This window comes from Fusarium phalaenopsidis, assembly GCF_050370095.1.
Source record: "Fusarium phalaenopsidis strain FUZ10S chromosome Unknown contig_32282, whole genome shotgun sequence".
Lineage (NCBI taxonomy): Eukaryota > Fungi > Ascomycota > Sordariomycetes > Hypocreales > Nectriaceae > Fusarium > Fusarium phalaenopsidis.
In genome coordinates, this window is record NW_028145415.1 from 769,217 (window position 1) to 788,884 (window position 19,668).

Below are 19,668 nucleotides of genomic sequence, written 5' to 3' on the forward strand. Positions count from 1 at the left end.
CTTAAGTCTCTTGCTAAGGGAATAAAGGCAATAATGCATAAGAATGCCTTATTGGGGGCTAAGAACTAAGACCTTTAATAGGCAAATAAGATACTAAGCCGGCGCCGGAGGGCAAGAAGAACCCGACTGCGGAAAGGAGGGGTAATGACAGTAGAGGAAGGAAGGCAAGTAATTAATTAGATGAATATCGATGGGCAGGTAGAGGGCGAATCATCGAGAAGTGGTGGCCCAGGAAGGTCGGCGCAAGCGAAGGAAAGGCGTTGTGGAACATGCGGCAGGACCAGGCATAACATAAGAATATGTCAGATAGTTATTGTGATATCTGGGGAATAATATAGCGAATAGTTTCAATTGAGTTTATTGCTTATTGTGCTTTTATCGTGGCTTCTTTTTTAAAGGTGAAGATTTTTGATCCGCATGCTTGTCTGATCCGCATGCTTAGCATGCACGTTAAAGATATCGTGATATCGCCGAACATTCAAGAACATTCTCATCTTTCCACCATGAAATCTCCCCCCGCGCGCCTTGCAAGTTACACAAGAGTCACTAGATTCTTGCCCACGCCTAAGAGGGCCATGCCCAAAAATCACAAACTGGGCGTAGATACCTGTGGCCCTATGATAAGTAGCATTCACTTTAAAGAGGTCTTCTGTTAAGCAATATACATGGCCCTAATTGTCTCTGGGCCTATCGAAAGGTATATTTCTCTTCTGTTTTGAGCTCAGCGGTTATTTGTTCCACGGCTTCTCTTCATTTTCCAGTCTATCTCAAAGTGGTCTGGACTAGTGTCCTCTCTCAGTTGATTCAGACGCAACCCCCTCAAGGCAAGACTGCTTTCTCTGCGATACAAGGAGTCAATAACTTCCTAGACACGTCTGACGATGAAATTTTTCTTCCCATGAAGACGAAAGGGTAGGGGGCCTCCTCTGCCACAGTCGAGGAGCATGTCCCCGGCCAAGAAGGCGAAGACGAGGTTTGTCAGACATGCTTCAACTGGACACTCCAGGTCCCTCAGCCGAAAGACAACGGTCCTAATCCGGTCCTAGAACTCGACTTTGGCCAAATTTCCGCATCCAAGGCAAACGGGAGATGCCGGTGCTGTCACATCATCAATCAATGTCTCAAGCAGTTTAAACCAGGTGGGAACACCACGATATTGATCACGGGACCTCCAAACACGCCCTTATTTGTATCTTGGGATGATAACGAAAATCTATTTACCGTTCATATATTAATTAAGTAACAAGGTCTCTGCTCATGCAAAAAAAGAAGGAAAAAAAGCAACTCTTCCCACACAAAGCGCGCCGGCAGCTTCATCGCGCAACGAAGGCACTATCCCGCTTCAGCCACGACTCGACATCCTTGATTTGCGGATGAATGCTCTTAGCCAGCTGCATATCCACATTGTAACCATCTTCCTTGAACCAATCCAACATCACACCGACTTCCTTCACTCCCGCCTTGAGTGCCTTCCCCAGCAGCCCGAATGTCGTGCCCACGCCGGCGCCCGTGATGTTCTTGAACCTCTGGTTCAGCTCCTCAAAGGTAAGCTTTTCTCCGGCAAGCCCTATGGCCTGCATGTTGAACCGCTCCGGATTGCCAAAGGCCTCAGCTGCGAAGACGCCAATGTCAGAAGTGGCAATCCACTGCAACGGCTTGTCTTTCATGGTGCTACGCAAGCTCGTCATGAATACCTTGGCCTGGAAGTCTGGCGTGATGTTATCCAAGAAGATGACAGGGCGCAGGATTGTCCAGCCCATGCCGGATTTCCCGTTGGCGGTGCTGTCGCGGAGGTGGTGCTCAATCTGATGCTTCGCCTGGAAGTGCGGAATTTGGGTTGGGTTGGTCCAGGACCGCTCGTTGCCGCCGCGGTCGACGCTGCTGTAGACGAAATGCTTCACATCGTTCTTGATGGATTCGTCAATGAGTGCTTTGCCTTGGCGGATTTCTCCCTCAAAGGTGGTGCCCTTGGCCACTGCGGCTTGGACTGAGTAGACACCCCAGATTGGGCCAGAGGCAACCTTGTTCGCAGCTCGAAATAGTGAAGGCACGTCGTCAAGGTTTCCCTCGACGAGTTTGATGGAGGATGACTTCTTGGTCAAACGAACAGCCGATGGCGACTGTGCATTGCGAGTGACGGCGAGGATGGTGAAATCTTTGGAGAAACGAGCGAGGACGGCTTCCACAACACTGCCGCCTTGTTTGCCGGTGGCACCAGTAATTAGAAGATTGCGGGACATGGTGGTGATGACGGGAGGTAATTGGTAGGAGATGCAAGAGGGAAATGTCGGCGATGCAGTAAGACAGCGAGAAACACGGATTGTATTTAAACACATTGTATAGCTAATAAACTCAATAATAGGCGGACTCTATTTACCGCCTTGCATGTCGTATTGAGGTTCCTCCGCTTTTGTCAGCACGCAACAAGCGCTCTTAATTGCCAACCCCGAAAGACCGCTCAATTTCGGTGGCCAAGTCTCCTGATGGAGTCCCACGGCTCGGCCTCCGGCCAACCCTGCAATCACCGAATAATGTCTGTCCTTGTTGCTTGCCAGTCGGCATTTGTCAGCGATCAATGCCTTTGTTTTTGGCCTTATTTTTTTTTTTTAGGTTTTTTTTGGGTCTTGGGGGAGAGGGTTGTTTTTCTCCGGCTGTCCCTAACCTCGCCCAGCGTTTGTAGAGTAATCGGGAATAGCCCATTTCTCCCAAGAGCACCCGTTCCTAGAGAGCCTGGTATAAAATGGTGACTAGTTCTTCTGTTCAGACGTCCTCACCTCGTACATTCCCATTCAGAATTAGCAATAGCCTCAACCCAGTATCTCTCTTATAACCGTCTTGTTTCACTCACTGCAAACATGTTGCTTTCCACCTTTTTTCTCGTTGCTAGCGGCATTGGAGCCGCAGTAGCCACCACCCCTGAGCCTCCTACTCTCACATACCTCTTCCGTATGAACCTCACCCTCAGTTCAACCATCAACACCGGTCCAGGTCCAGCAGGAACTCGACTGGCCATTCCCATAACTGGTGGGACTGTGTCAGGCCCCAAGGGCGAAGGTACGAATTGGCCGCAAAAGATAAACACGATGAGCCTCAGCTAACCATTCACAGGAACTGTTCTCCCCATCGGAGCTGACTTTGGTGCTATCGATGCTTTGGGAAATTTCAATGTCGACGCAATCTCTGTGCTACAGATGGATGACGGATCCTATGTTTACAGTCGCTCGGCTGGCCCTGTGATCTCTGGCCCTACTGCTTTGGACAGAGTCAAGTTTGAGACTGGAAGCACCAAGTACGCTTGGCTCAACGAGATTCTCGCGGTAGCCGTCACTGATTTCCCGGGTCCCTGGGTATCTCTCGATGTTTGGCAGCTGAACCCTGCCTCCTAATGGGTTAAACCTCATCCTCGCGTAGGGTGCAAAATGGGAGTTTTGCTCGGTTCCTAGCAAACGTTCAAAGACAAGATAGACTTTTCACACCATAGACACGTCTTGGACTCGAGACAAAAGTTGAATTTCAGAGGACGGGAATAGGGTGGTTGGGTCGGTGAGTGTGGACGATGAGATGAGGCCCAGGCTTGAGCCATCTAGTTGTATTTCATTCTTATGTATATAGTATTACAATCAGACAGATGTCTACATCAAGCATTAGCATAAAGCAGCGTCGCAGAAAGCCCGCTCAGTCCGGATTATTCATAACAGCTGAGTTTCCTGGCCCAGGCTCGATGGACTCGCTGCGCAACATGAAATCACCAGTCATGATAGGATTTCGAAGCTCTTTACAACAATTTACGTCACATACTACGGTTGCGTTAGGTCCCACGAAATAACGACAGGATAATAGATGGTTACCTGGAAGCTAACAATTCTATGACATGGCGGTTGACATGACCTCGCTGAAGGAACAATTATATCTCTCCAGGGTAGGCTCACTCTGCTCCTTAACGCTCCTCAGCTTAACCTTGTATAGGTACTCGTAATAACAAGCAAACAGTCTCATTTGTCATCTTTAAAATCCTCTCCATCCATCTGAAAGTGATTTTTTATCTTGGCTGGTGACCTAATGATATCATGGCTGAATAATATCATTCATCTAGGGCGTAACCAATGGACTCTACTAATCTTCTGTTTTGACTTGTAGAGACTCGAGGTCACATCACTAACCACTGCACCCTGGATTGAGTCGTACTTGGCGTGCCGGCGCGTATCCTAATTCTCTTCCCAGCACCCCTGGTAGACTTGTTTTGCTCCATTTTTCCAGCCGCATAGACAAATTTACCGCGCGCTTCAGTGGCCGACCCACAAAGCTAGGCCAAGTTCGACAGCTTCTTCCTGGATTGGGTTGAGCGATCGGAGTGATCGCGGCCCGCCGGTATTATCCTCAAGACCGGCCGGACCAACCACGGCCCTACGATATTACCGTTCACACCGAAGGGATGTGCCGACTTGTCGAACGGTGCCGCATCGGATTCTCTCGGTGGTGCAGCCATGACCGAACCAGCGTGCTGACAACCTACCTACCTAAATCGAGGTGCTTCCCTGTGTCATGCTTTGTTAGATGATCTTCAGATGCATCCGAAGCTCAATTCCAACATGATTACCTAAACCCAACCGCAACATTCTTTTACAAGAGGAAAGCCGACACACTCCCTAAACCCTCAGAGATTTCCGATACGACTGGACTCTCACGGCTGCGTCTTCCTGTTCGCTACAAGTTACATGCCCTACCTTGATCCCCCCGACCATGGCGTCCCACGCCCAAACCTCTTCGTCTCCATCTTCTGTCCCCGAAGGCGATTCCATCAACGAGCAGAAACGGGACCCTCGCCCTTCATCCGACGACACAGTCATGGTTGACGACCCTGATCAAGCGATTACGACGAGACACGATGCGAACGGCAAAATCGTCGGCTGGGACGGCCCAGATGACCCAGATAACCCCATGAACTGGCCAAATCGGAAGAAGTGGATGATTACAATCTCCTTGGGCTTGTTGACATGGGTTGTGACGTTCGCAAGCAGCATTTTCAGCACAGCGGTGAGGCCTGCTGCGAAAGAGTTCGGCGTGTCAACAGAGGTCATGACTCTGGGTACAAGCTTGTTTGTTTTGGTATGTTGGCTAGCAGCACCGAGATGGCTTCGCCTCGTGGCTAATCGATCCGTAGGGATTCGCCTTTGGCCCTCTAATATTTGGTCCCATGTCAGAGGTGTACGGCCGTAAATACCCGCTCTTTGTTGGATATTTCGTGTTTGCAATATTTCAAATCCCCGTGGCTACTGCCACGAACGTTCCAACCATCCTTGTCTGCCGATTTCTGAGTGGCCTGTTTGGCTCGTCCCCCCTCAGTGTTGTCGGCGGCGCACTTGTCGACTTTTGGCCCCCTGTGGAGCGCGGCATTGCCATGAGCATCTTCGCAGGCGCGAATTTTGTTGTGAGACGGCCTTCTTCCTTGAAACTCAATGACTTTGACGCTCACGAGACTTACTGCAGGGTCCTGTTGCCGGTCCAATCATGGGCGGGTTTATCACCCAAAGTTCACTCGGCTGGCGGTGGACAGCGTACATCACGGCCATCATGGCAGCTCTATTCGGTCCTATAGCGTTCATAACGGTTCCTGAGACGCTGGAATCGACCCTGCTGACTAGGAAAGCTCGCTCAGTTCGTCTCTCGACCCGAGATTGGGCCATGCATGCCCTTGCAGAAGAAACGCCTGTTGATCTCGACGAGATGGCGAACCGAATCCTAGTCCGGCCCCTCGCCATGCTAGTGTTTGAGCCCATCATCATCCTCGTGACCCTTTACATGTCCTTTGTATACGGTCTCATCTACCTTTGTTTCACAGCATATCCAGCATCCTTTCAACAGGACCGGGGCTGGAACAGCGGGGTTGGAGCTCTCCCGTTCCTGGCCATAATACTTGGCGTTGTTATCGGGGCCATCATCATTATCATTTTCTCCAAGACCCGGTTCACACGCATAATCAAGGAGAAGGGTCATCTGCCACCTGAGCAACGGCTTCTACCGATGATCATCGGCGGGGCATGTTTTCCCATTGGACTTTTCTGGTTCGCCTGGACCTCGAGCCCTAGCATCTCATGGGTGCCACAAGCCATAGCTGGGGTTCCGCTGGGAATGGGCGTCATGCTGTAAGTGTTGACGATTTGGCGGGTTTGCAGAACGGCTGCTAACTTTGCCCTCACAGTATCTTTCTCCAAGGCCAAACCTACATCATCGATAATTACCTGATGAATGCAAACAGCGCCCTCGCTGCCAACGCTGTAGTGCGGGCACTGTTCGGCGCAGGATTTCCCATGTTTGCAGGAGCCATGTACAAAAAGCTGGGGGTTGATTGGGCCACCAGTGTTCTTGGTTTTATAGCCGTCGCGCTCTTCCCAGTTCCAATCCTTTTCTATATCTTTGGCGAGAAAATTAGGAAGCTCAGCCGATACGCGCCAAGTGGCCGTCCAGCATAGCCGTACAGGAGGCTGGGACACTCATAATCGGACCTCAACGGCACCTTGTACGCGATTAACTCCCACTTGAGTTGGGGACTTGGTAATACACTTGTGGGTTTAGAAAATGATCTCTTAATAGACGGCCCAAAACTTTAGAAGCGACTGGTTTGGGGTTTTCAGTTATAGAGCCGGTTCGGTTTTCAGTTCTTGAATTAGACTAACGTACATGATAAGCATGCGACGCATCCAAGTATGCGACGCATTTTACCCTATAGTGGGATTTATACCAAATTTTAAAATAGCCTTAAAAATTCTAAGAAATTTAGCTTAAGGTTTAACTAGCTAATAACTTAGAGTTAGACTAACTAAGCTATAAAAAACCTATTATAATTTTTTAAAACTTTTTAAAAAAATCCCTTATAAGGTAGTTTAAAAAAAGAATTATTCGCACTATATAAGTAGCTTTTTTTTCTATTAAGAGACTTTTTTTAGAAATTCTAAAAAATTATCTATAGTTTATTTAAGAGTTAAGTTTATTAAAATACTTTTTTAATCCTATAGCTATTTTATTGCGGCTTTTATTAAGCTTAAGAATATTAAGATTTAGTGCACAGTATAGGTGCGTCGCATACTTGGATGCGTCGCATGCTTATCATATACGTTACAGTATTTCTTATATAGTCTCAAACAGAGCCTTTTACTCCATGATCCCCGAACAAGTGCAATCTTTGTCTTGGATTAGTCCAATTTTTGTCTACTTCGTGACAAATTCAACCCGAAGATGCCTATCGAGTACCTGACAGATATGACTATAAATCACATATTTGCAGCTCGACCTAGTCAACGACCTCTCTACGCATCCAATCAGCGGACGCATCTATAAAATAGACTAGGCCTGCTGTAACCCCTCAAAGAGAACTTCGCCCGGTGCTCAAGGATACCAAGGCGAACATGACCCGATGCAACGCCGTGTTCCAACGGCCGGCATACTCTCGCCACCCAGGGCAGAGTAGACGCTCATTCTCATGCCCGCGATACTATTCCAGGTTTGGTGAGTTCGAGTAGTCGTCTATCTTGGTAGGCAGAATTGAACAGAAAGTGATGTGTGATGAGGCCTTGTCTCGTTTGGCGAGAATGGGTATTAATACTGATGTTGGCGGAAGCTGTTGTACCTGGTTTCTAATTATTAGCAACTTCGAAATCAGAAACAGCCTTTGTTTTTGTGCTCTTACTCTGTCTAGAATACTCGAGTCCATGCCGACCTGCCTCATCCCGAAAGCAAGCTGAATCGCCAATGAGCGCGAGAACGGGTCCTTCTCGCCAGCGTGAGCCATTGCACCGACAAGATATTGGAGATGTTGCTCGCTCTGCATATATTGGGTTTCCATGTAGTCTTCTAGAAAGATCAAGGATGCGAGATATGCAGAAAACACCAAGAGATGATCAGTCATGGCGCCCTCAACATCGCCGGTCGACTTGAGAGCGTTCAGTATTTGCTCTGCCGAGGGTAGAAGCCGAAGTCTGCTGCTTGCAAACAAGTCTGCTGGGAGGCCGAGTTCTCTTATCTTTGCCAGCGCCGCTCGGTGTATGCAAATGACTGAGGTGTGAATACCGACATTGACGACGATGGCGTTCCGGTTCCACCCGCACTGCGGGAGGCGCAGGCTCTCTGGGAGGTACAGAATCATGTTGGATAGGTCGGCGTCAATGCTTCTCTGTCGAGTCCAGTATGGACCATTCGCAATGTCCTCGATGTTGTCATTTGGGAAGGACCGGAATGTGTGCTCAAGAGTTCTGTAGAAGGTATAGGCGGTGAGCACCTTACCAGCGAAGGGAGAATAGACCATGATCCCTTGAAGGGCGTCTATGAGCCAGGGCGTTGCTTCATTGGTGCCCATCTCGAAGGCCTCGTCGGACGAGGGTAATCGGGTCTCGATCTGCATCCGGTTGATACGTCAGCCCTTTGGGCTTCTCAAGCCTCCGCAATCCATTGATCGACTCACATCCTTCTCATTGACTAGGGCGGGCCAACCTGTGATGCCACCCACAAAGCGATCAGAGCAGAAGATAGCCCACCAGGTCCTCCTTCGTTCCTCAACCTCAAAATAGTCTCTCGGTGGAGGGAGCGGAGGATCCGTTGGCTGCTGCGGACTATCGAGACGGTGCAACCCGAGCATCTGGGCAATTCTGACACTCTTGGACAGACTGACAGACGCGCGAGAGAAGAGGAGATTCCGGGACTCATAGGTCCCTAGCAAGCACCAACATTGTGTATGGGCTATGGTGGTAAAGTATTCTCCTTGGCCCTGGCCGAAGTGGTCAGGATTACTGTTCTCTCGTGCATTCAGCTCATGTACTCACCTTCATCTCGTCTGCCTCGGCATACCGCCTAGACCGCTGATAAAACGGCATTGCGAGGTGTGTGAACTCCTGACGTGTTGTTGCGGCCAGAGCCAAGACGGCGTACTGCAAGGACATGGGCGGACGCATGTGGGCAGGGTGATGTAGAGATGCCGTGTAGCGTGTGCGGTGCAACATTGGAGCGTCTTGGTTTAGTTCATCAAAGTACAAACCAACTCTATGATATCTCAGTTAGCACGGTCGAGCACACAGGCCCACGGATCAAGAAGGGTAGGAGAAAGGCCGCATTAAGGTAGCCTAGAAGGTGTAGGGAACAGAGGGAGGAGGTAGTGGCTCACAGTCGTTCAGTCAGATGACTGGGCGGAAGCTGCTCAAACTGGCCAAGCCCAATCAATTCGTTCACCGTAGATGGAACATCCTGAGATGGCATGGAAGTCGTTTGGATGAAGGGGACACCATCGGACGCGGACCCATAGAAAGTCGACTGGCTGATGTCTGTTGCATCCTGGTTCCATTCCAGATCAAGCCCAGCTTCCTCACCAAGGGAGACGGGATCATCTAGTAGTGCGTCTGCTCGGCCACTTTGTTTAAATATGTCCTCTAGTCGAGCTTTAAGAAAACGATTAGTCGGCGCAACTTATTGGCAACAGCGTCACGGTCACCCACCTAATCGAGTCTCCAATGTGGCATGAGAATTCTTCTTCTTACTCAGTCGCTTCTGTCGCGAGTTTGGGAAGACGCATTCATCTCCAAGCCGGACGCATCGGCTGCAGGCGGGCTTCAACCGATCGCACTTCACCTTACGAGCCCGACACTGAAAGCAGGAGAGCGTGGTTGTGCCTGTGCTAGTGTGCCCACTGGCCTGCTCGCCTTCTCGCTCCCCTTCCCACGTTGAGGCTTGGCTGCTCGTTCCGATCGACTGCATATATTCATTGCTGTTTGATGAAGAGCCGGCCCTGAACGGAATCTCGTGCTCCATCTCGGCTGCTCGGCGAGTCGGTCAAGCTGCGGTAACACGATGTGGGTATAGGTAGGTAGCGTTAAAAACAAGCCGAGCATGGAAGACGGCAGATTGAAATTGAATACTCGTGACAGTAGTGAAAACAATGAGGGGTCTAATTTCGTCAAGGACCACTCGAGCTGTGCGTAGACATTACTCATCAGAAGAAGCTGAAATCATGGGGTAAGGAAGGGGCAAAATGTTGATATTAACCCGCGCGCGTATTACTCAGCCAAAGTTAGTGGTGTCTGGGTCCGCTTCCATGGCCTAGAAGGGTTCATTTTCCGTCTCGGCAATTGAGGGCTAATCTACATACGAAGTAGTACCTTATGCATACAGGTCACAGGTATTTCAAATCATAGACTAGGTGGTACATCCTTTTGCCACAATTCACACGAATTTCCCGAGGAAGTGTTTTCGCTGATCAAGTTTCTCTCAAGCACCCTTTGGGACCTGGAGATGAGTTTCGGCTCTGTGCAGACTCCAGAGCATCGAATAGCGCAATTATAGTCGGCCCGTATGCATCCTGTTTGGTCGCAAATCCGGATTTGTATTCTATTGTTAATATCGTTATAGATCCAGTCATTTGCCTCGTCGACTTGTGCCTGAAGAGGAGCTGGGTAGGGTTTTACATTGCCATGTTCCTCGTCCAATAGACGGTCAAATTGGGCCAATTCTTAGCTAACGAGAAGACGACCATCGGGGAAAAGGACCGCCAACCTCAGTATAAAGCAGCCAAATGATCTCGCTGCTTTCATTATTCACGATTGTTGTCAACTTCTTATAATAGAGGATGGGAACGTTGAAATGATCCTGATAAACGGGGTCTAATTCGAAATACACATAGCGTGTGTGTCAATGGTAAATGAACATAGAGGATGACGAAGAGGAAAAGAGAAACAGGGGTCTGCACGGATATAACAAGACATAGGAATACCTCGTTGAATTCAAGGCAACTAAGTAGTGCGAGAGCTTGCTCTCTGCAGCAAGGCACAAGTCGTCGAAGCCTGGTTTTGCGACCACAAAAAATCGAGCGTTTGCTCATTAGGATGGAGAGGCCTTCAACGAAACTCAGAACCATTGAGGTCTTAGGGCGCCCTCTCCACGAAATTCAACAGATCCGACACATGGATCCTCTTGTTCGTCAGGCATGGGCGTTTCAGGAGCATCCACTGTCGAAGAGGTTCCTTTCTTACTCGTCTGCTCTGCCTTGGTACTGCAAAGGGAGATCTATCTGCAAATGTGGATTGGGCTTGAAGGCTGATTCTCTATTCAACGGACCCTCCTATCCTGGCCTTGAGCTCACCTGTTCTGAAAAGTCAGATTTGCCAACATTTTCAAGGTTAATGTGCCGTGATCCATGTCCCTCGTTTGATCGTCATCACCTATGGTACAACGAAATCGCTCACCCGTACTCTGAGCGGGGGCTGACGAAGCACTCTGATCGACCGCCGGCATTGTCTGGTATGGCCAAGAGGTTTCACGGGAATATTCCACACAACAATTATATGGCTGGAATGGCGACAAGATATTACACGGGGTCTTTGGTGAATAACAACAACGAGCGAATCAGGTGGACCGGGGGGTCTACCTGAAGATGGATACCGGGCACCGTCTTGGAGTTGGGCGTCAGTAGAGGGATCCATATCATTTCTATCCCACCATCGAAAGACATCCAATTTGGAGATCTTCAGAACAAGTGTCATCGAAACTCAATGCCATCCAGAAAGCATGGATAGTCCCTACAGTCATGTTTCAGATGGCTTCCTCAGATTAAAGGGGCCCGCCACATTGGCCTCCCTGACCATCTCGCCTACCCCTACCGTCAGCCTACTTTACGCGGTTCAAATCCAGCCCAATCAAGAAGATAGTGTGGTTGGACACCCCGGTTCAGAAATTGGGTCTCCCTGGCGACTGCGGCACAGTAATTATCGGATCACACCACCCGAAGCAGCAGCAAAAGATCAAGGCACGGGTGACTTGTGTGGTTTTACACGACAGCGTTAAGGTGGCAAATAATTCGAGTGCAATTTCGCGACGGTTTTTGCTTGTTTTGTTCAACTATATGCAAGGTCATCAATCTTACCTATGGTCAGGATCTGTTGTTTCAGCTGTTGGAGCTTGAACGCAATGATAGACGCGTCTCCGAACCGAGGTCAATCAGGATCAAGCTCAATGCCGACTGAGTTCAGAAAAGAAAGATTCCTTCTTGTGATTCAAGTATTACAATCGCTGAATATATACAAGATCTCTGAGAAGACGTAGTGGGAAGACAAGAACGCTCACACAGCGGAAGGACATGAACCAACAAGGTATAGCCATAATAGCCAACGAATAAATTAAAACCAAATAATTTCAGAGCCCATGCTTAGTGTATCTTGCTAGTATCCTGCGCGATTATTCCAATCTGAAACCCTTGACGTCAAAAAGAAGGAGAAGGCGGTTTTGGTTGTGCGGTAGCGGTTGCAGAGTCTTGTCCGGTCGAGGGGAGCGCCTTGAATTAGACGTGGCTGGGATCGGCAACGGTCATGTCGACGCTGATGACGTTGGCGTGTTGGTCGACCGCGTACGTCTTCTTCTGCTTGGACGTCTTGACTGGGCTGTCGGACGCGAAGATATGGTCCAGTTCCTCGAGCTGTGAGGGCTGTCAGCGAGGTTCTCAGGCTGTAGAAGCAGGGGACTTACAGTTCGGTTCTTTGTCTCGGGGACGAGGAAGTAGAGGATGCCGGACTGGATGAAGCACCAGACGCAGAAGACGATGTAGGTCTTCCAGGCAATGTTCTTGAGAGCGACGGGAATACCAAACTGCATGACAAGCATAGCTGTTGAGTCCGAGTGTCAGTATATCATCTTGAAAGTCGACAGGGGGTTCTCTTACCAGCAGAGGTGAAGAGGGAGCTGAAGGCCATGCCCTTGGCTCGAATCTCGTAGCTGAGGACCTCGACGGGGTACAGAGCCTGGAGAGGAGTCCAGCCAACCGAGTAGCAGATCTGGAAGATGTAGACCCAAGCAAGGACAGCCCTAGACACTGAGGGGGCAACCTTGTCAGCCTGCGCCTTGTCGTCGACATCAGTGATGTTTCCGATAGAAGCTGGGACAGTGACGCCGATCCAGCAGAGACCGCAAACGATGTTGACAACAACCAGCATGGGACGACGACCGACGATATCAGTGAGAGTGGCGCCAAGCATGGCAAAGGCGATCTGGACAGCGTTGATGCCCATGGCAACGTCCATCTGCTGCGCCTCGTCGCGGATGCCTGCGGTCTCGAGGAAAGCGGCGAGATAGTAAGAGACGATGTCTACCACGAGTTAGTTTCGGCCAAGTCTCCAAGCTACAAGTTGTACTCACTGTTGCCAGCCCACTGTCCGAACAGAGATACGAGACAATTGCAGGTGAGTCGGTAGATCGAGGCCTTGTTCTTGAACAGGGCACGGTAGTCCCACCACCTCTTGTCAGTGCCGTCCATCTCCAGATGCTCCTCATACTCGTTAAGCTGGAGCTTAACCCATTCACTCTCGGGGTTACCTTGGCCGTGGAGCCTGACCAGGTTCTTGGTAGCCTGTTCCTTCTTGTTGTGAGTGTACAGCCATCGAGGTGACTCGGGGAGCCAGAGGGCGCCAAAGGCGATGATGGTGGGGAACATCAGCTGGAGACCGAGGGGAACCATCCAGGAAGTTCTACCCGCATGGTGAAGACTGCCTCGAGCAGAACCACTAGCAACGAGGGCTCCGACGGGCCACATGACGTTGTAGAGACCGGTGACGACACCACGATGGGCAGGGTGAGAGACTTCAACGACGTAGACGGGGCCGGCGGCGGCGGCGATAGCAACACCGAAACCAAGGAAGAAACGGCCAGCCATGAACTGGTCAACGCTGGCGGTGACGTAGCAGGCGAGCTGGATAATGACACCGATGATGATGATCGAGGCACCGATTGTCATGCCGGCTCGTCGGCCCCAGGTATCGATGGCGGGACCAACAAAGGGGATAGCTACGACGGAACCAATCTGGTACATGGATGTGACGATACCTAGGAGCGTGTTAGTTTCCTGTCTGCCAGACAAGACGCCAGAATGAACCACGTACCAGTTTCGATACCGGCGGTGCCCACATCAAAGAAGGCCTTGAATTTCTTGTTGGAGAGGAGAGTTCCAAGGAGAGAGCCATCGAAACCGTTGGCGGTAGAGCAGCAGAAGGCGACGGCACTGGCGATCAGAAGGATGGCGGCGGGAAATCTGGGAGGCGGCTCCTTGAGCATGGCCTGCTGGAAGGCCTCATCACCAATGGCCGTCTTCTTGGCTGCGACGACTTGCTGAGCCTGGAGTTTCACGTGTCAGCTAGGCTATCCAACGCTTGTTTCTGGGGAAGCAGTGAGACCCACGTCGTACTTCTCGTCGTGCTTTTCGCTGTGGATGGAGGACCCCATGGTTGAGGTGTTGCGCTTTGAAGCGATGAACCTTGTGGGAAAAGTCTGGGATTGAAGGTTTGGGTTCAATGGGTGAGAATGAGATTGTTCTGATCTTGACGAGTTCCTCAATTGACAGACGGAGGAGGAATATATATAATTGTCGCGAGGTGGTGGTTTGTCTGCATCAGAGGGTTGTCTTCTGGCCTCGTGTCTTGTCGCAGTGTGGAACGCGGTCTGCAGATCCGGTTCACCACCAAGATCTCAAAGGGCTGATTGCTTTTTGGGAATACCAGGCCGCTTCCAAACACGGGGGTGCCACGGATCGACGGACGGGGTTCCGAAGAGTGCTGGCCTTTGAAGAGTCCATGCGGGCCCTTCCCTGTCCCCCGGTCTAGACGGGCTGGGCCCAGGGTGAGGGTGGTAGGAAGGGAGCCATCTCGCGTCTACCGCTACGCTACGCTGTCCGTCAGAAAATGGGAATCGACAATTCGGTTCCCGCTGGGCAAGGAATCTCGCCGCCGACGGCGATGGCGCCCCCCAGGTGAGGTAGGGCCGACTCAGGGGTCAAGTGATTGGATGCAACTCCGTCCAGTGGCAGGACCAGTAGCTGACGAGCGGGCAAGCTCCAAAGGCAGATCATGTCGGGCGGACGCGCTTATCGGCTTGGTGGCCCGTCAGCTTGTGTCCTCGAGACCGTGTGGGAGGCTTCGTCGGCCGACTAAACGGACAGCCGAGATTCCTCGAACCATTTGCCAGCGGAAGCCGCCAACGGTAGGCGCGCGAGCCCTCGACCTCTCCGTGCCTCAGGCTCCAGCTCCCGTGGTCTTGCAGCATGGGGAACAGAGGGACGAACCGCCTGAATTTGGGTAAAGCATTGGCCGGGCCGCATTGCCGCCACCAGTCATTGGACGCGAACCCTGCTCACCCAGTGCGAGGACAAAAGTTCCGCGTGGTTCCTCAAACGGTGTCTCGGCCGGATGAGGAAAAGAAGCAGAAGGTCTTGATTCACGACAGTGTTGAGGCTTAGACGAAGGCCAAGAGAAAGATGGCATAGGCAAGGCCTTGCTATACCAATATATCAAATGCATTATCTGAGAAAGCCCCTGGATCACTCTCTTTGAAGCCAAAACATTAACTTCAAACAGTGGCTCGCGTCGCGTGTTTCTCGCCAGTCATGACCCCCCCTTGTCAAGCCGCTCACTCCCCGCATTATGAGCTTATTCCTCCACGAATGACCAACGACACCAACGGGCCGTTCCCCCGATTTCTAGGCCGCATACAGATTAAAAAGAACGGGGCCTTTCGGCAAGACGGGAATCATGGGCTGGCGTCGACCAGGAGACCTCCAGGCGCCCCCCGGGACAAACATTCTCCAGAGAGCGGAGCCTGGCCTGGCCTGGCCCACGAGCTTTATTGAGCACGCGCCATGCAGGTATTTCCCGGAATCCTGGCCACTTGTTGCCGAGACATTTTGAACGTCTAGTTGGGGAAATATTGGATGCACACTTTTGATTTGAGATTCCTCTGCATGTTGGGCTGAAGACTGAGCTGTTGGTGCCGTCGACGCCGTATACGCCGCCATTAGCGAGCATCCAGATGGCACATCTGTTTGGAAAGAAGATGCCGTGAAGCCGACGCCAAAAGGCCTCAGAAGCAGTGCCGAGCTGTCAGTTGGTCTTTGACGGGACACGATCCCCGTGTGCTTGGTGTCTTGACCCACTGATGCCAGATATAGAATCGCGAACCGCTGCTGGTGGTGGGTTGGGGCTGACATGTTGCCGTCCTGGATTCGCTACCCCAGCTCTTGTCGGCGGCGTAGCCGTGATAAGATCAGCTACAGACCTTTCTCCTCCTGTCGTCGGGATCGAGGTTCCATGCTCAATGGGGCATACTTCCGTGTTATGATTCCACAGCATCGGTAACTTGTCACGCTAGTTCAATATCTCGCCTCTGATTTCGCCTCTTCCGTACTCCACGGCGAGGCCCAAGTCTCCAGACGGGGCACAGGTCCAGGCGAGAAGAGATTTTTCGTAAATTTTACTCGTGACGAGATCACGCGATACTTGTCTTCTCCAGACTCAGGCCGTCGACTGACCGAGAGGCTCCGCTGTTGTTGCTTGGGGAGTGCGGCGACGGTGATCAGTCCGATCCACTTACTCTCCCTTTCTTGTCTTATGGAATGCTGTCGGCTATTAGACTGGGTGGATACCAAATAACACTGCTGAGTGACTAGCCATTCCGCTGTAGACGAGACTCACGATGGAGTCACGATGACATGCCAGAACGTCCCAGGAGACAGTGGTGTGGATAAGCATGGCTGCACAAGTGATTTGCCTCATAATTGCCTGATGGAAAGAATTTGAGTTGGTTGAAATTGATGAATAACTGATTACTGTGAATATCTGAGTGGCAAATAAGAGGCAAAGCCAAGCCGTAGCCGTGGATGGTAACCAAGAGGAGTGGCGATGTTTCTACACCATCGAACATCAGAAAATTCCAAATTCCACCAACATTCTACACCTGGGCATGAAATCACCTTCTTAGAGAGCTTAATTCAATCTTTAATAATATCATCACAGGTCGATTCACCATTCCAGCTATTAATCGCTTTGAATGGCCGCGCCGAGCTGGACTGCTCAAAAAATCATCCCCTATAGGGTACTGGCAACCTCCACTTCACATGAACTGAAAGCTCCTCGCCAAGATTTACGAACCATATCACTGTAATGGGCATCGTACGAAGGCTCTAGTGTTTTTCGTGAACACACAGGCCATGTTGCCTGTGGTGAGTTTATCTGGAAGACGCACACGATCGTAAGGGAGTCTGTAGAGGAACGATTTCTGGATGTTGGGCGAAATAAGACGGCCAAAGTTGCTTCTCTCGGCTTTGAGCGAGCACCAAAACCATGGAAGATCTGCAGGGAGTCAGTGATAGAAATTAAGGGGTCGCAGAGACAGTTGAGCCAGATGAAGCTGTGTCCTTTTTGTGCACCCGCCTGACAAATCAAGGCATGAGCTCCGAGGATCACATCGACATGATGGGGGCAAACAGGGTCAAGATAATGAATTTTACTCTCACACATCCCAGATAACAGGAAGATCATCAATGAAGATGCCCTCAATGGACGAGCCGACCAAATCATGCACTCTGTCACGGAGATACTAAAGAAGGGCATGAACACGTGGGTGGAGAGGGGAAGAACAGCCAGCCAATTGCAGCGTAGACTCTAATCTTATCAATGGCCCCGCCCAATGCATAATGCGTCTAGATGCATCATCCTGTGATCCTCATTGAAAAGCCTCAGTCAGCCGCAACGCTCCACTAAAGCCAGACGCGTCAAAGGGAAGCATGCAGCTGTCCCTGTGGCTGAGGAGAATCAAACTCGACAGAACCCCTTTTAATCGACCGTATATCCGTTTCTACTCGTCTCTGGCGCAGAGCCAACCCGACTATGGCATCAAACGGTCTCGCATCCCGACGTACGAGTATCGACCATTGCTGAACCCAAGAGACACCCGTGTGGCCATCCTCGAGCCAGCTGAAGCCTTCAATGAGCCCCTCCGATTAACCCTGAAGCGAGTCTCGCTTAGCAGCCTTGGTAGGGTTCGTTACGAAGCCTTGTCTTATGTCTGGGGACCAATCACAGGCGACCGACGCGTGTACTGCGATGGCAAGGTCATACGCGTTACTCCTAATTGCGAGTCGGCGTTGCGCCATCTCAGGTTGAAGAAGAAGCCGCGGACGCTCTGGATTGATGCTCTCTGCATCAATCAAAGCTCAAATGCTGAGAAGAGCAGACAGGTCCCCTTGATGGGTGACATCTACGAGTCTGCATCACGAGTCCTCATCTGGCTTGGCCCTGGTAGCAAGGAGATCGCCTCTGTGTTTCAGAAAGCGACTTTTCTATACCCATTCACTTCATCACCTCTATATGCCCTTCGATCGTTCGGTCCTAGAGTTGGAGACCAAGTTAGAAAATGGAATCTTCTTTACTCCGTCTCCAACTGGCTGTGGCACCACTGCTGTAGGTAGCAATTGCTCATCGCCCTGAATCAGTCTTGGCTAACGTGAAGAGAAGACATTGGAAGCCGGTCTGATGCTCAAGTCATGAGCGTCATCAGTCGCAACGAATGGTTCTCTCGCATGTGGACCATCCAAGAACATTTGCTCGCAAAGCAATCCGTTCTTGTCGCTGGACATGATTATTGCTCATGGACTGCGTTTTCCTCTTACTGGATGTGGAGCTTGACAGCCATCCGATCTGTCAAAGAGACTTCTATGCCGGCTTCGTTACGCATCGCAACTTGGATCGCATTCAAGAACGCTACAGCAGCTCGGCAGGGGCAAAGCATATCGTCGGCACCCTTCGATATTTTCTCCGGATTCGTCGAATGCGCTCGCACCCATCGATCGAGAGACCCGCGAGACAAAGTGTACGCCTTCTTGCCACTGATACAAAAGCTTGAACCTCGAAAAACTCCGCTTCCCGTCAGCTATTCCCTCTCCCCGTCTCGTGTCTACGAGGAGTTTGCAAGGTATACAATCAACATGTCAGGCTCACTCAAGTACCTCGAAAGCCTTCCACCCCTTCGGTATCGAAGTACAATGCCCTCATGGGTCATGGACCTTCAAATACCCTCCAAGTTCCCTCTGATGCGATGGGCTGCCAGCCAACTTGGCGCTAGAGCGACGGGGAACAGCAAAGTTGATCTTCATTTGCTGGAGTACTCCGGACCGAAAGAGCTTATGCTCCGAGGCTGTGGCATCTCGCAAATTGAGACACTCTCGGCCCCCGGCCCGATGAAGCCGAAGCGTGCTGGCGAGCTAGAGGATTGGTTCTTTGGGTGGATCAGGGAGATTGGGAGAGCGGTGCATAAGGGTGAGGTCCCCTGGGCATACACTTCTGCTGAGTCTGGACTTCAAGAGTTCATCGACGGGGTATTCCGCTTCGATCCCTTCCTGGGCGGCTGCGTCCTGTTTCTCACATCATCAGGATACCTCGGCGTTTCAAGATTCGATCTTCAGCATGGGGATCAGATTGTCCTCCTTGCTGGCTGCTCTCTGCCAGCTGTACTGAGACCTTCTAATAACCAGAAAGGTAAGGCTCACTTCATGGGAGTCTCTTACGTCGCAGGCATCAGTCATGGGGAAGCTTGGATTCGTGGGGACGAAAACACTGCTGCTGCATGTGAGACCTTTACTCTCATCTGATGAACAACACTTTGATGATACGCGATCCGCATCCCGCTCTATTTCGCTAGACAAGAACGGCCCGGACGACGCTGACGATGACGAACTCGATAACATGCTTGCGTCTGCTAGCATGGATAGACCTCGAAGGGGCTAGGCGGGTCACAGTGATCTTGGGTCCTCGTATCTTGCCAAAGCAATTTGTTGTGCCGTCTCCGGGAAAGGACAGTCATGGTGCCCAGGTCTGCCTA

At 51.0% G+C, this 19,668-nt stretch overlaps 6 protein-coding genes across 6 annotated transcripts; 3 read left to right on the forward strand and 3 right to left on the reverse strand.

Moving 5' to 3' along the window:
• Positions 1–1,313: 1,313 nt before the first annotated feature.
• Positions 1,314–2,240, reverse strand: LRP88_02010 (uncharacterized protein; the record flags this gene model as incomplete). Its single annotated transcript, XM_083238681.1, has 1 exon — positions 1,314–2,240. One exon carries the CDS (start codon positions 2,238–2,240, stop codon positions 1,314–1,316), a length of 927 nt encoding a protein of 308 aa, XP_083105789.1.
• A 615-nt stretch (positions 2,241–2,855) lies between these two features.
• Positions 2,856–3,386, forward strand: LRP88_02011 (DUF3237 domain-containing protein; the record flags this gene model as incomplete). Its single annotated transcript, XM_083238682.1, has 2 exons — positions 2,856–3,054; positions 3,109–3,386. The coding sequence occupies 2 exons, from the start codon at positions 2,856–2,858 to the stop codon at positions 3,384–3,386; spliced, it is 477 nt and encodes a 158-aa protein (XP_083105790.1).
• Positions 3,387–4,740: 1,354 nt separating this feature from the next.
• Positions 4,741–6,470, forward strand: LRP88_02012 (major facilitator superfamily domain-containing protein; the record flags this gene model as incomplete). Its single annotated transcript, XM_083238683.1, has 4 exons — positions 4,741–5,106; positions 5,162–5,428; positions 5,488–6,143; positions 6,200–6,470. The coding sequence occupies 4 exons, from the start codon at positions 4,741–4,743 to the stop codon at positions 6,468–6,470; spliced, it is 1,560 nt and encodes a 519-aa protein (XP_083105791.1).
• Positions 6,471–7,489: 1,019 nt separating this feature from the next.
• On the reverse strand, positions 7,490–8,942 carry LRP88_02013 (uncharacterized protein; the record flags this gene model as incomplete). Its single annotated transcript, XM_083238684.1, has 4 exons — positions 7,490–7,624; positions 7,685–8,389; positions 8,456–8,758; positions 8,814–8,942. The coding sequence occupies 4 exons, from the start codon at positions 8,940–8,942 to the stop codon at positions 7,490–7,492; spliced, it is 1,272 nt and encodes a 423-aa protein (XP_083105792.1).
• Positions 8,943–12,313: 3,371 nt separating this feature from the next.
• Positions 12,314–14,244, reverse strand: LRP88_02014 (general substrate transporter; the record flags this gene model as incomplete). Its single annotated transcript, XM_083238685.1, has 6 exons — positions 12,314–12,448; positions 12,499–12,635; positions 12,692–13,114; positions 13,165–13,848; positions 13,905–14,117; positions 14,196–14,244. 6 exons carry the CDS (start codon positions 14,242–14,244, stop codon positions 12,314–12,316), a joined length of 1,641 nt encoding a protein of 546 aa, XP_083105793.1.
• A 2,755-nt stretch (positions 14,245–16,999) lies between these two features.
• LRP88_02015 (HET domain-containing protein) lies at positions 17,000–19,438 on the forward strand (the record flags this gene model as incomplete). Its single annotated transcript, XM_083238686.1, has 4 exons — positions 17,000–17,040; positions 17,339–17,376; positions 17,526–18,251; positions 18,306–19,438. The coding sequence occupies 4 exons, from the start codon at positions 17,000–17,002 to the stop codon at positions 19,436–19,438; spliced, it is 1,938 nt and encodes a 645-aa protein (XP_083105794.1).
• Positions 19,439–19,668: the final 230 nt, after the last annotated feature.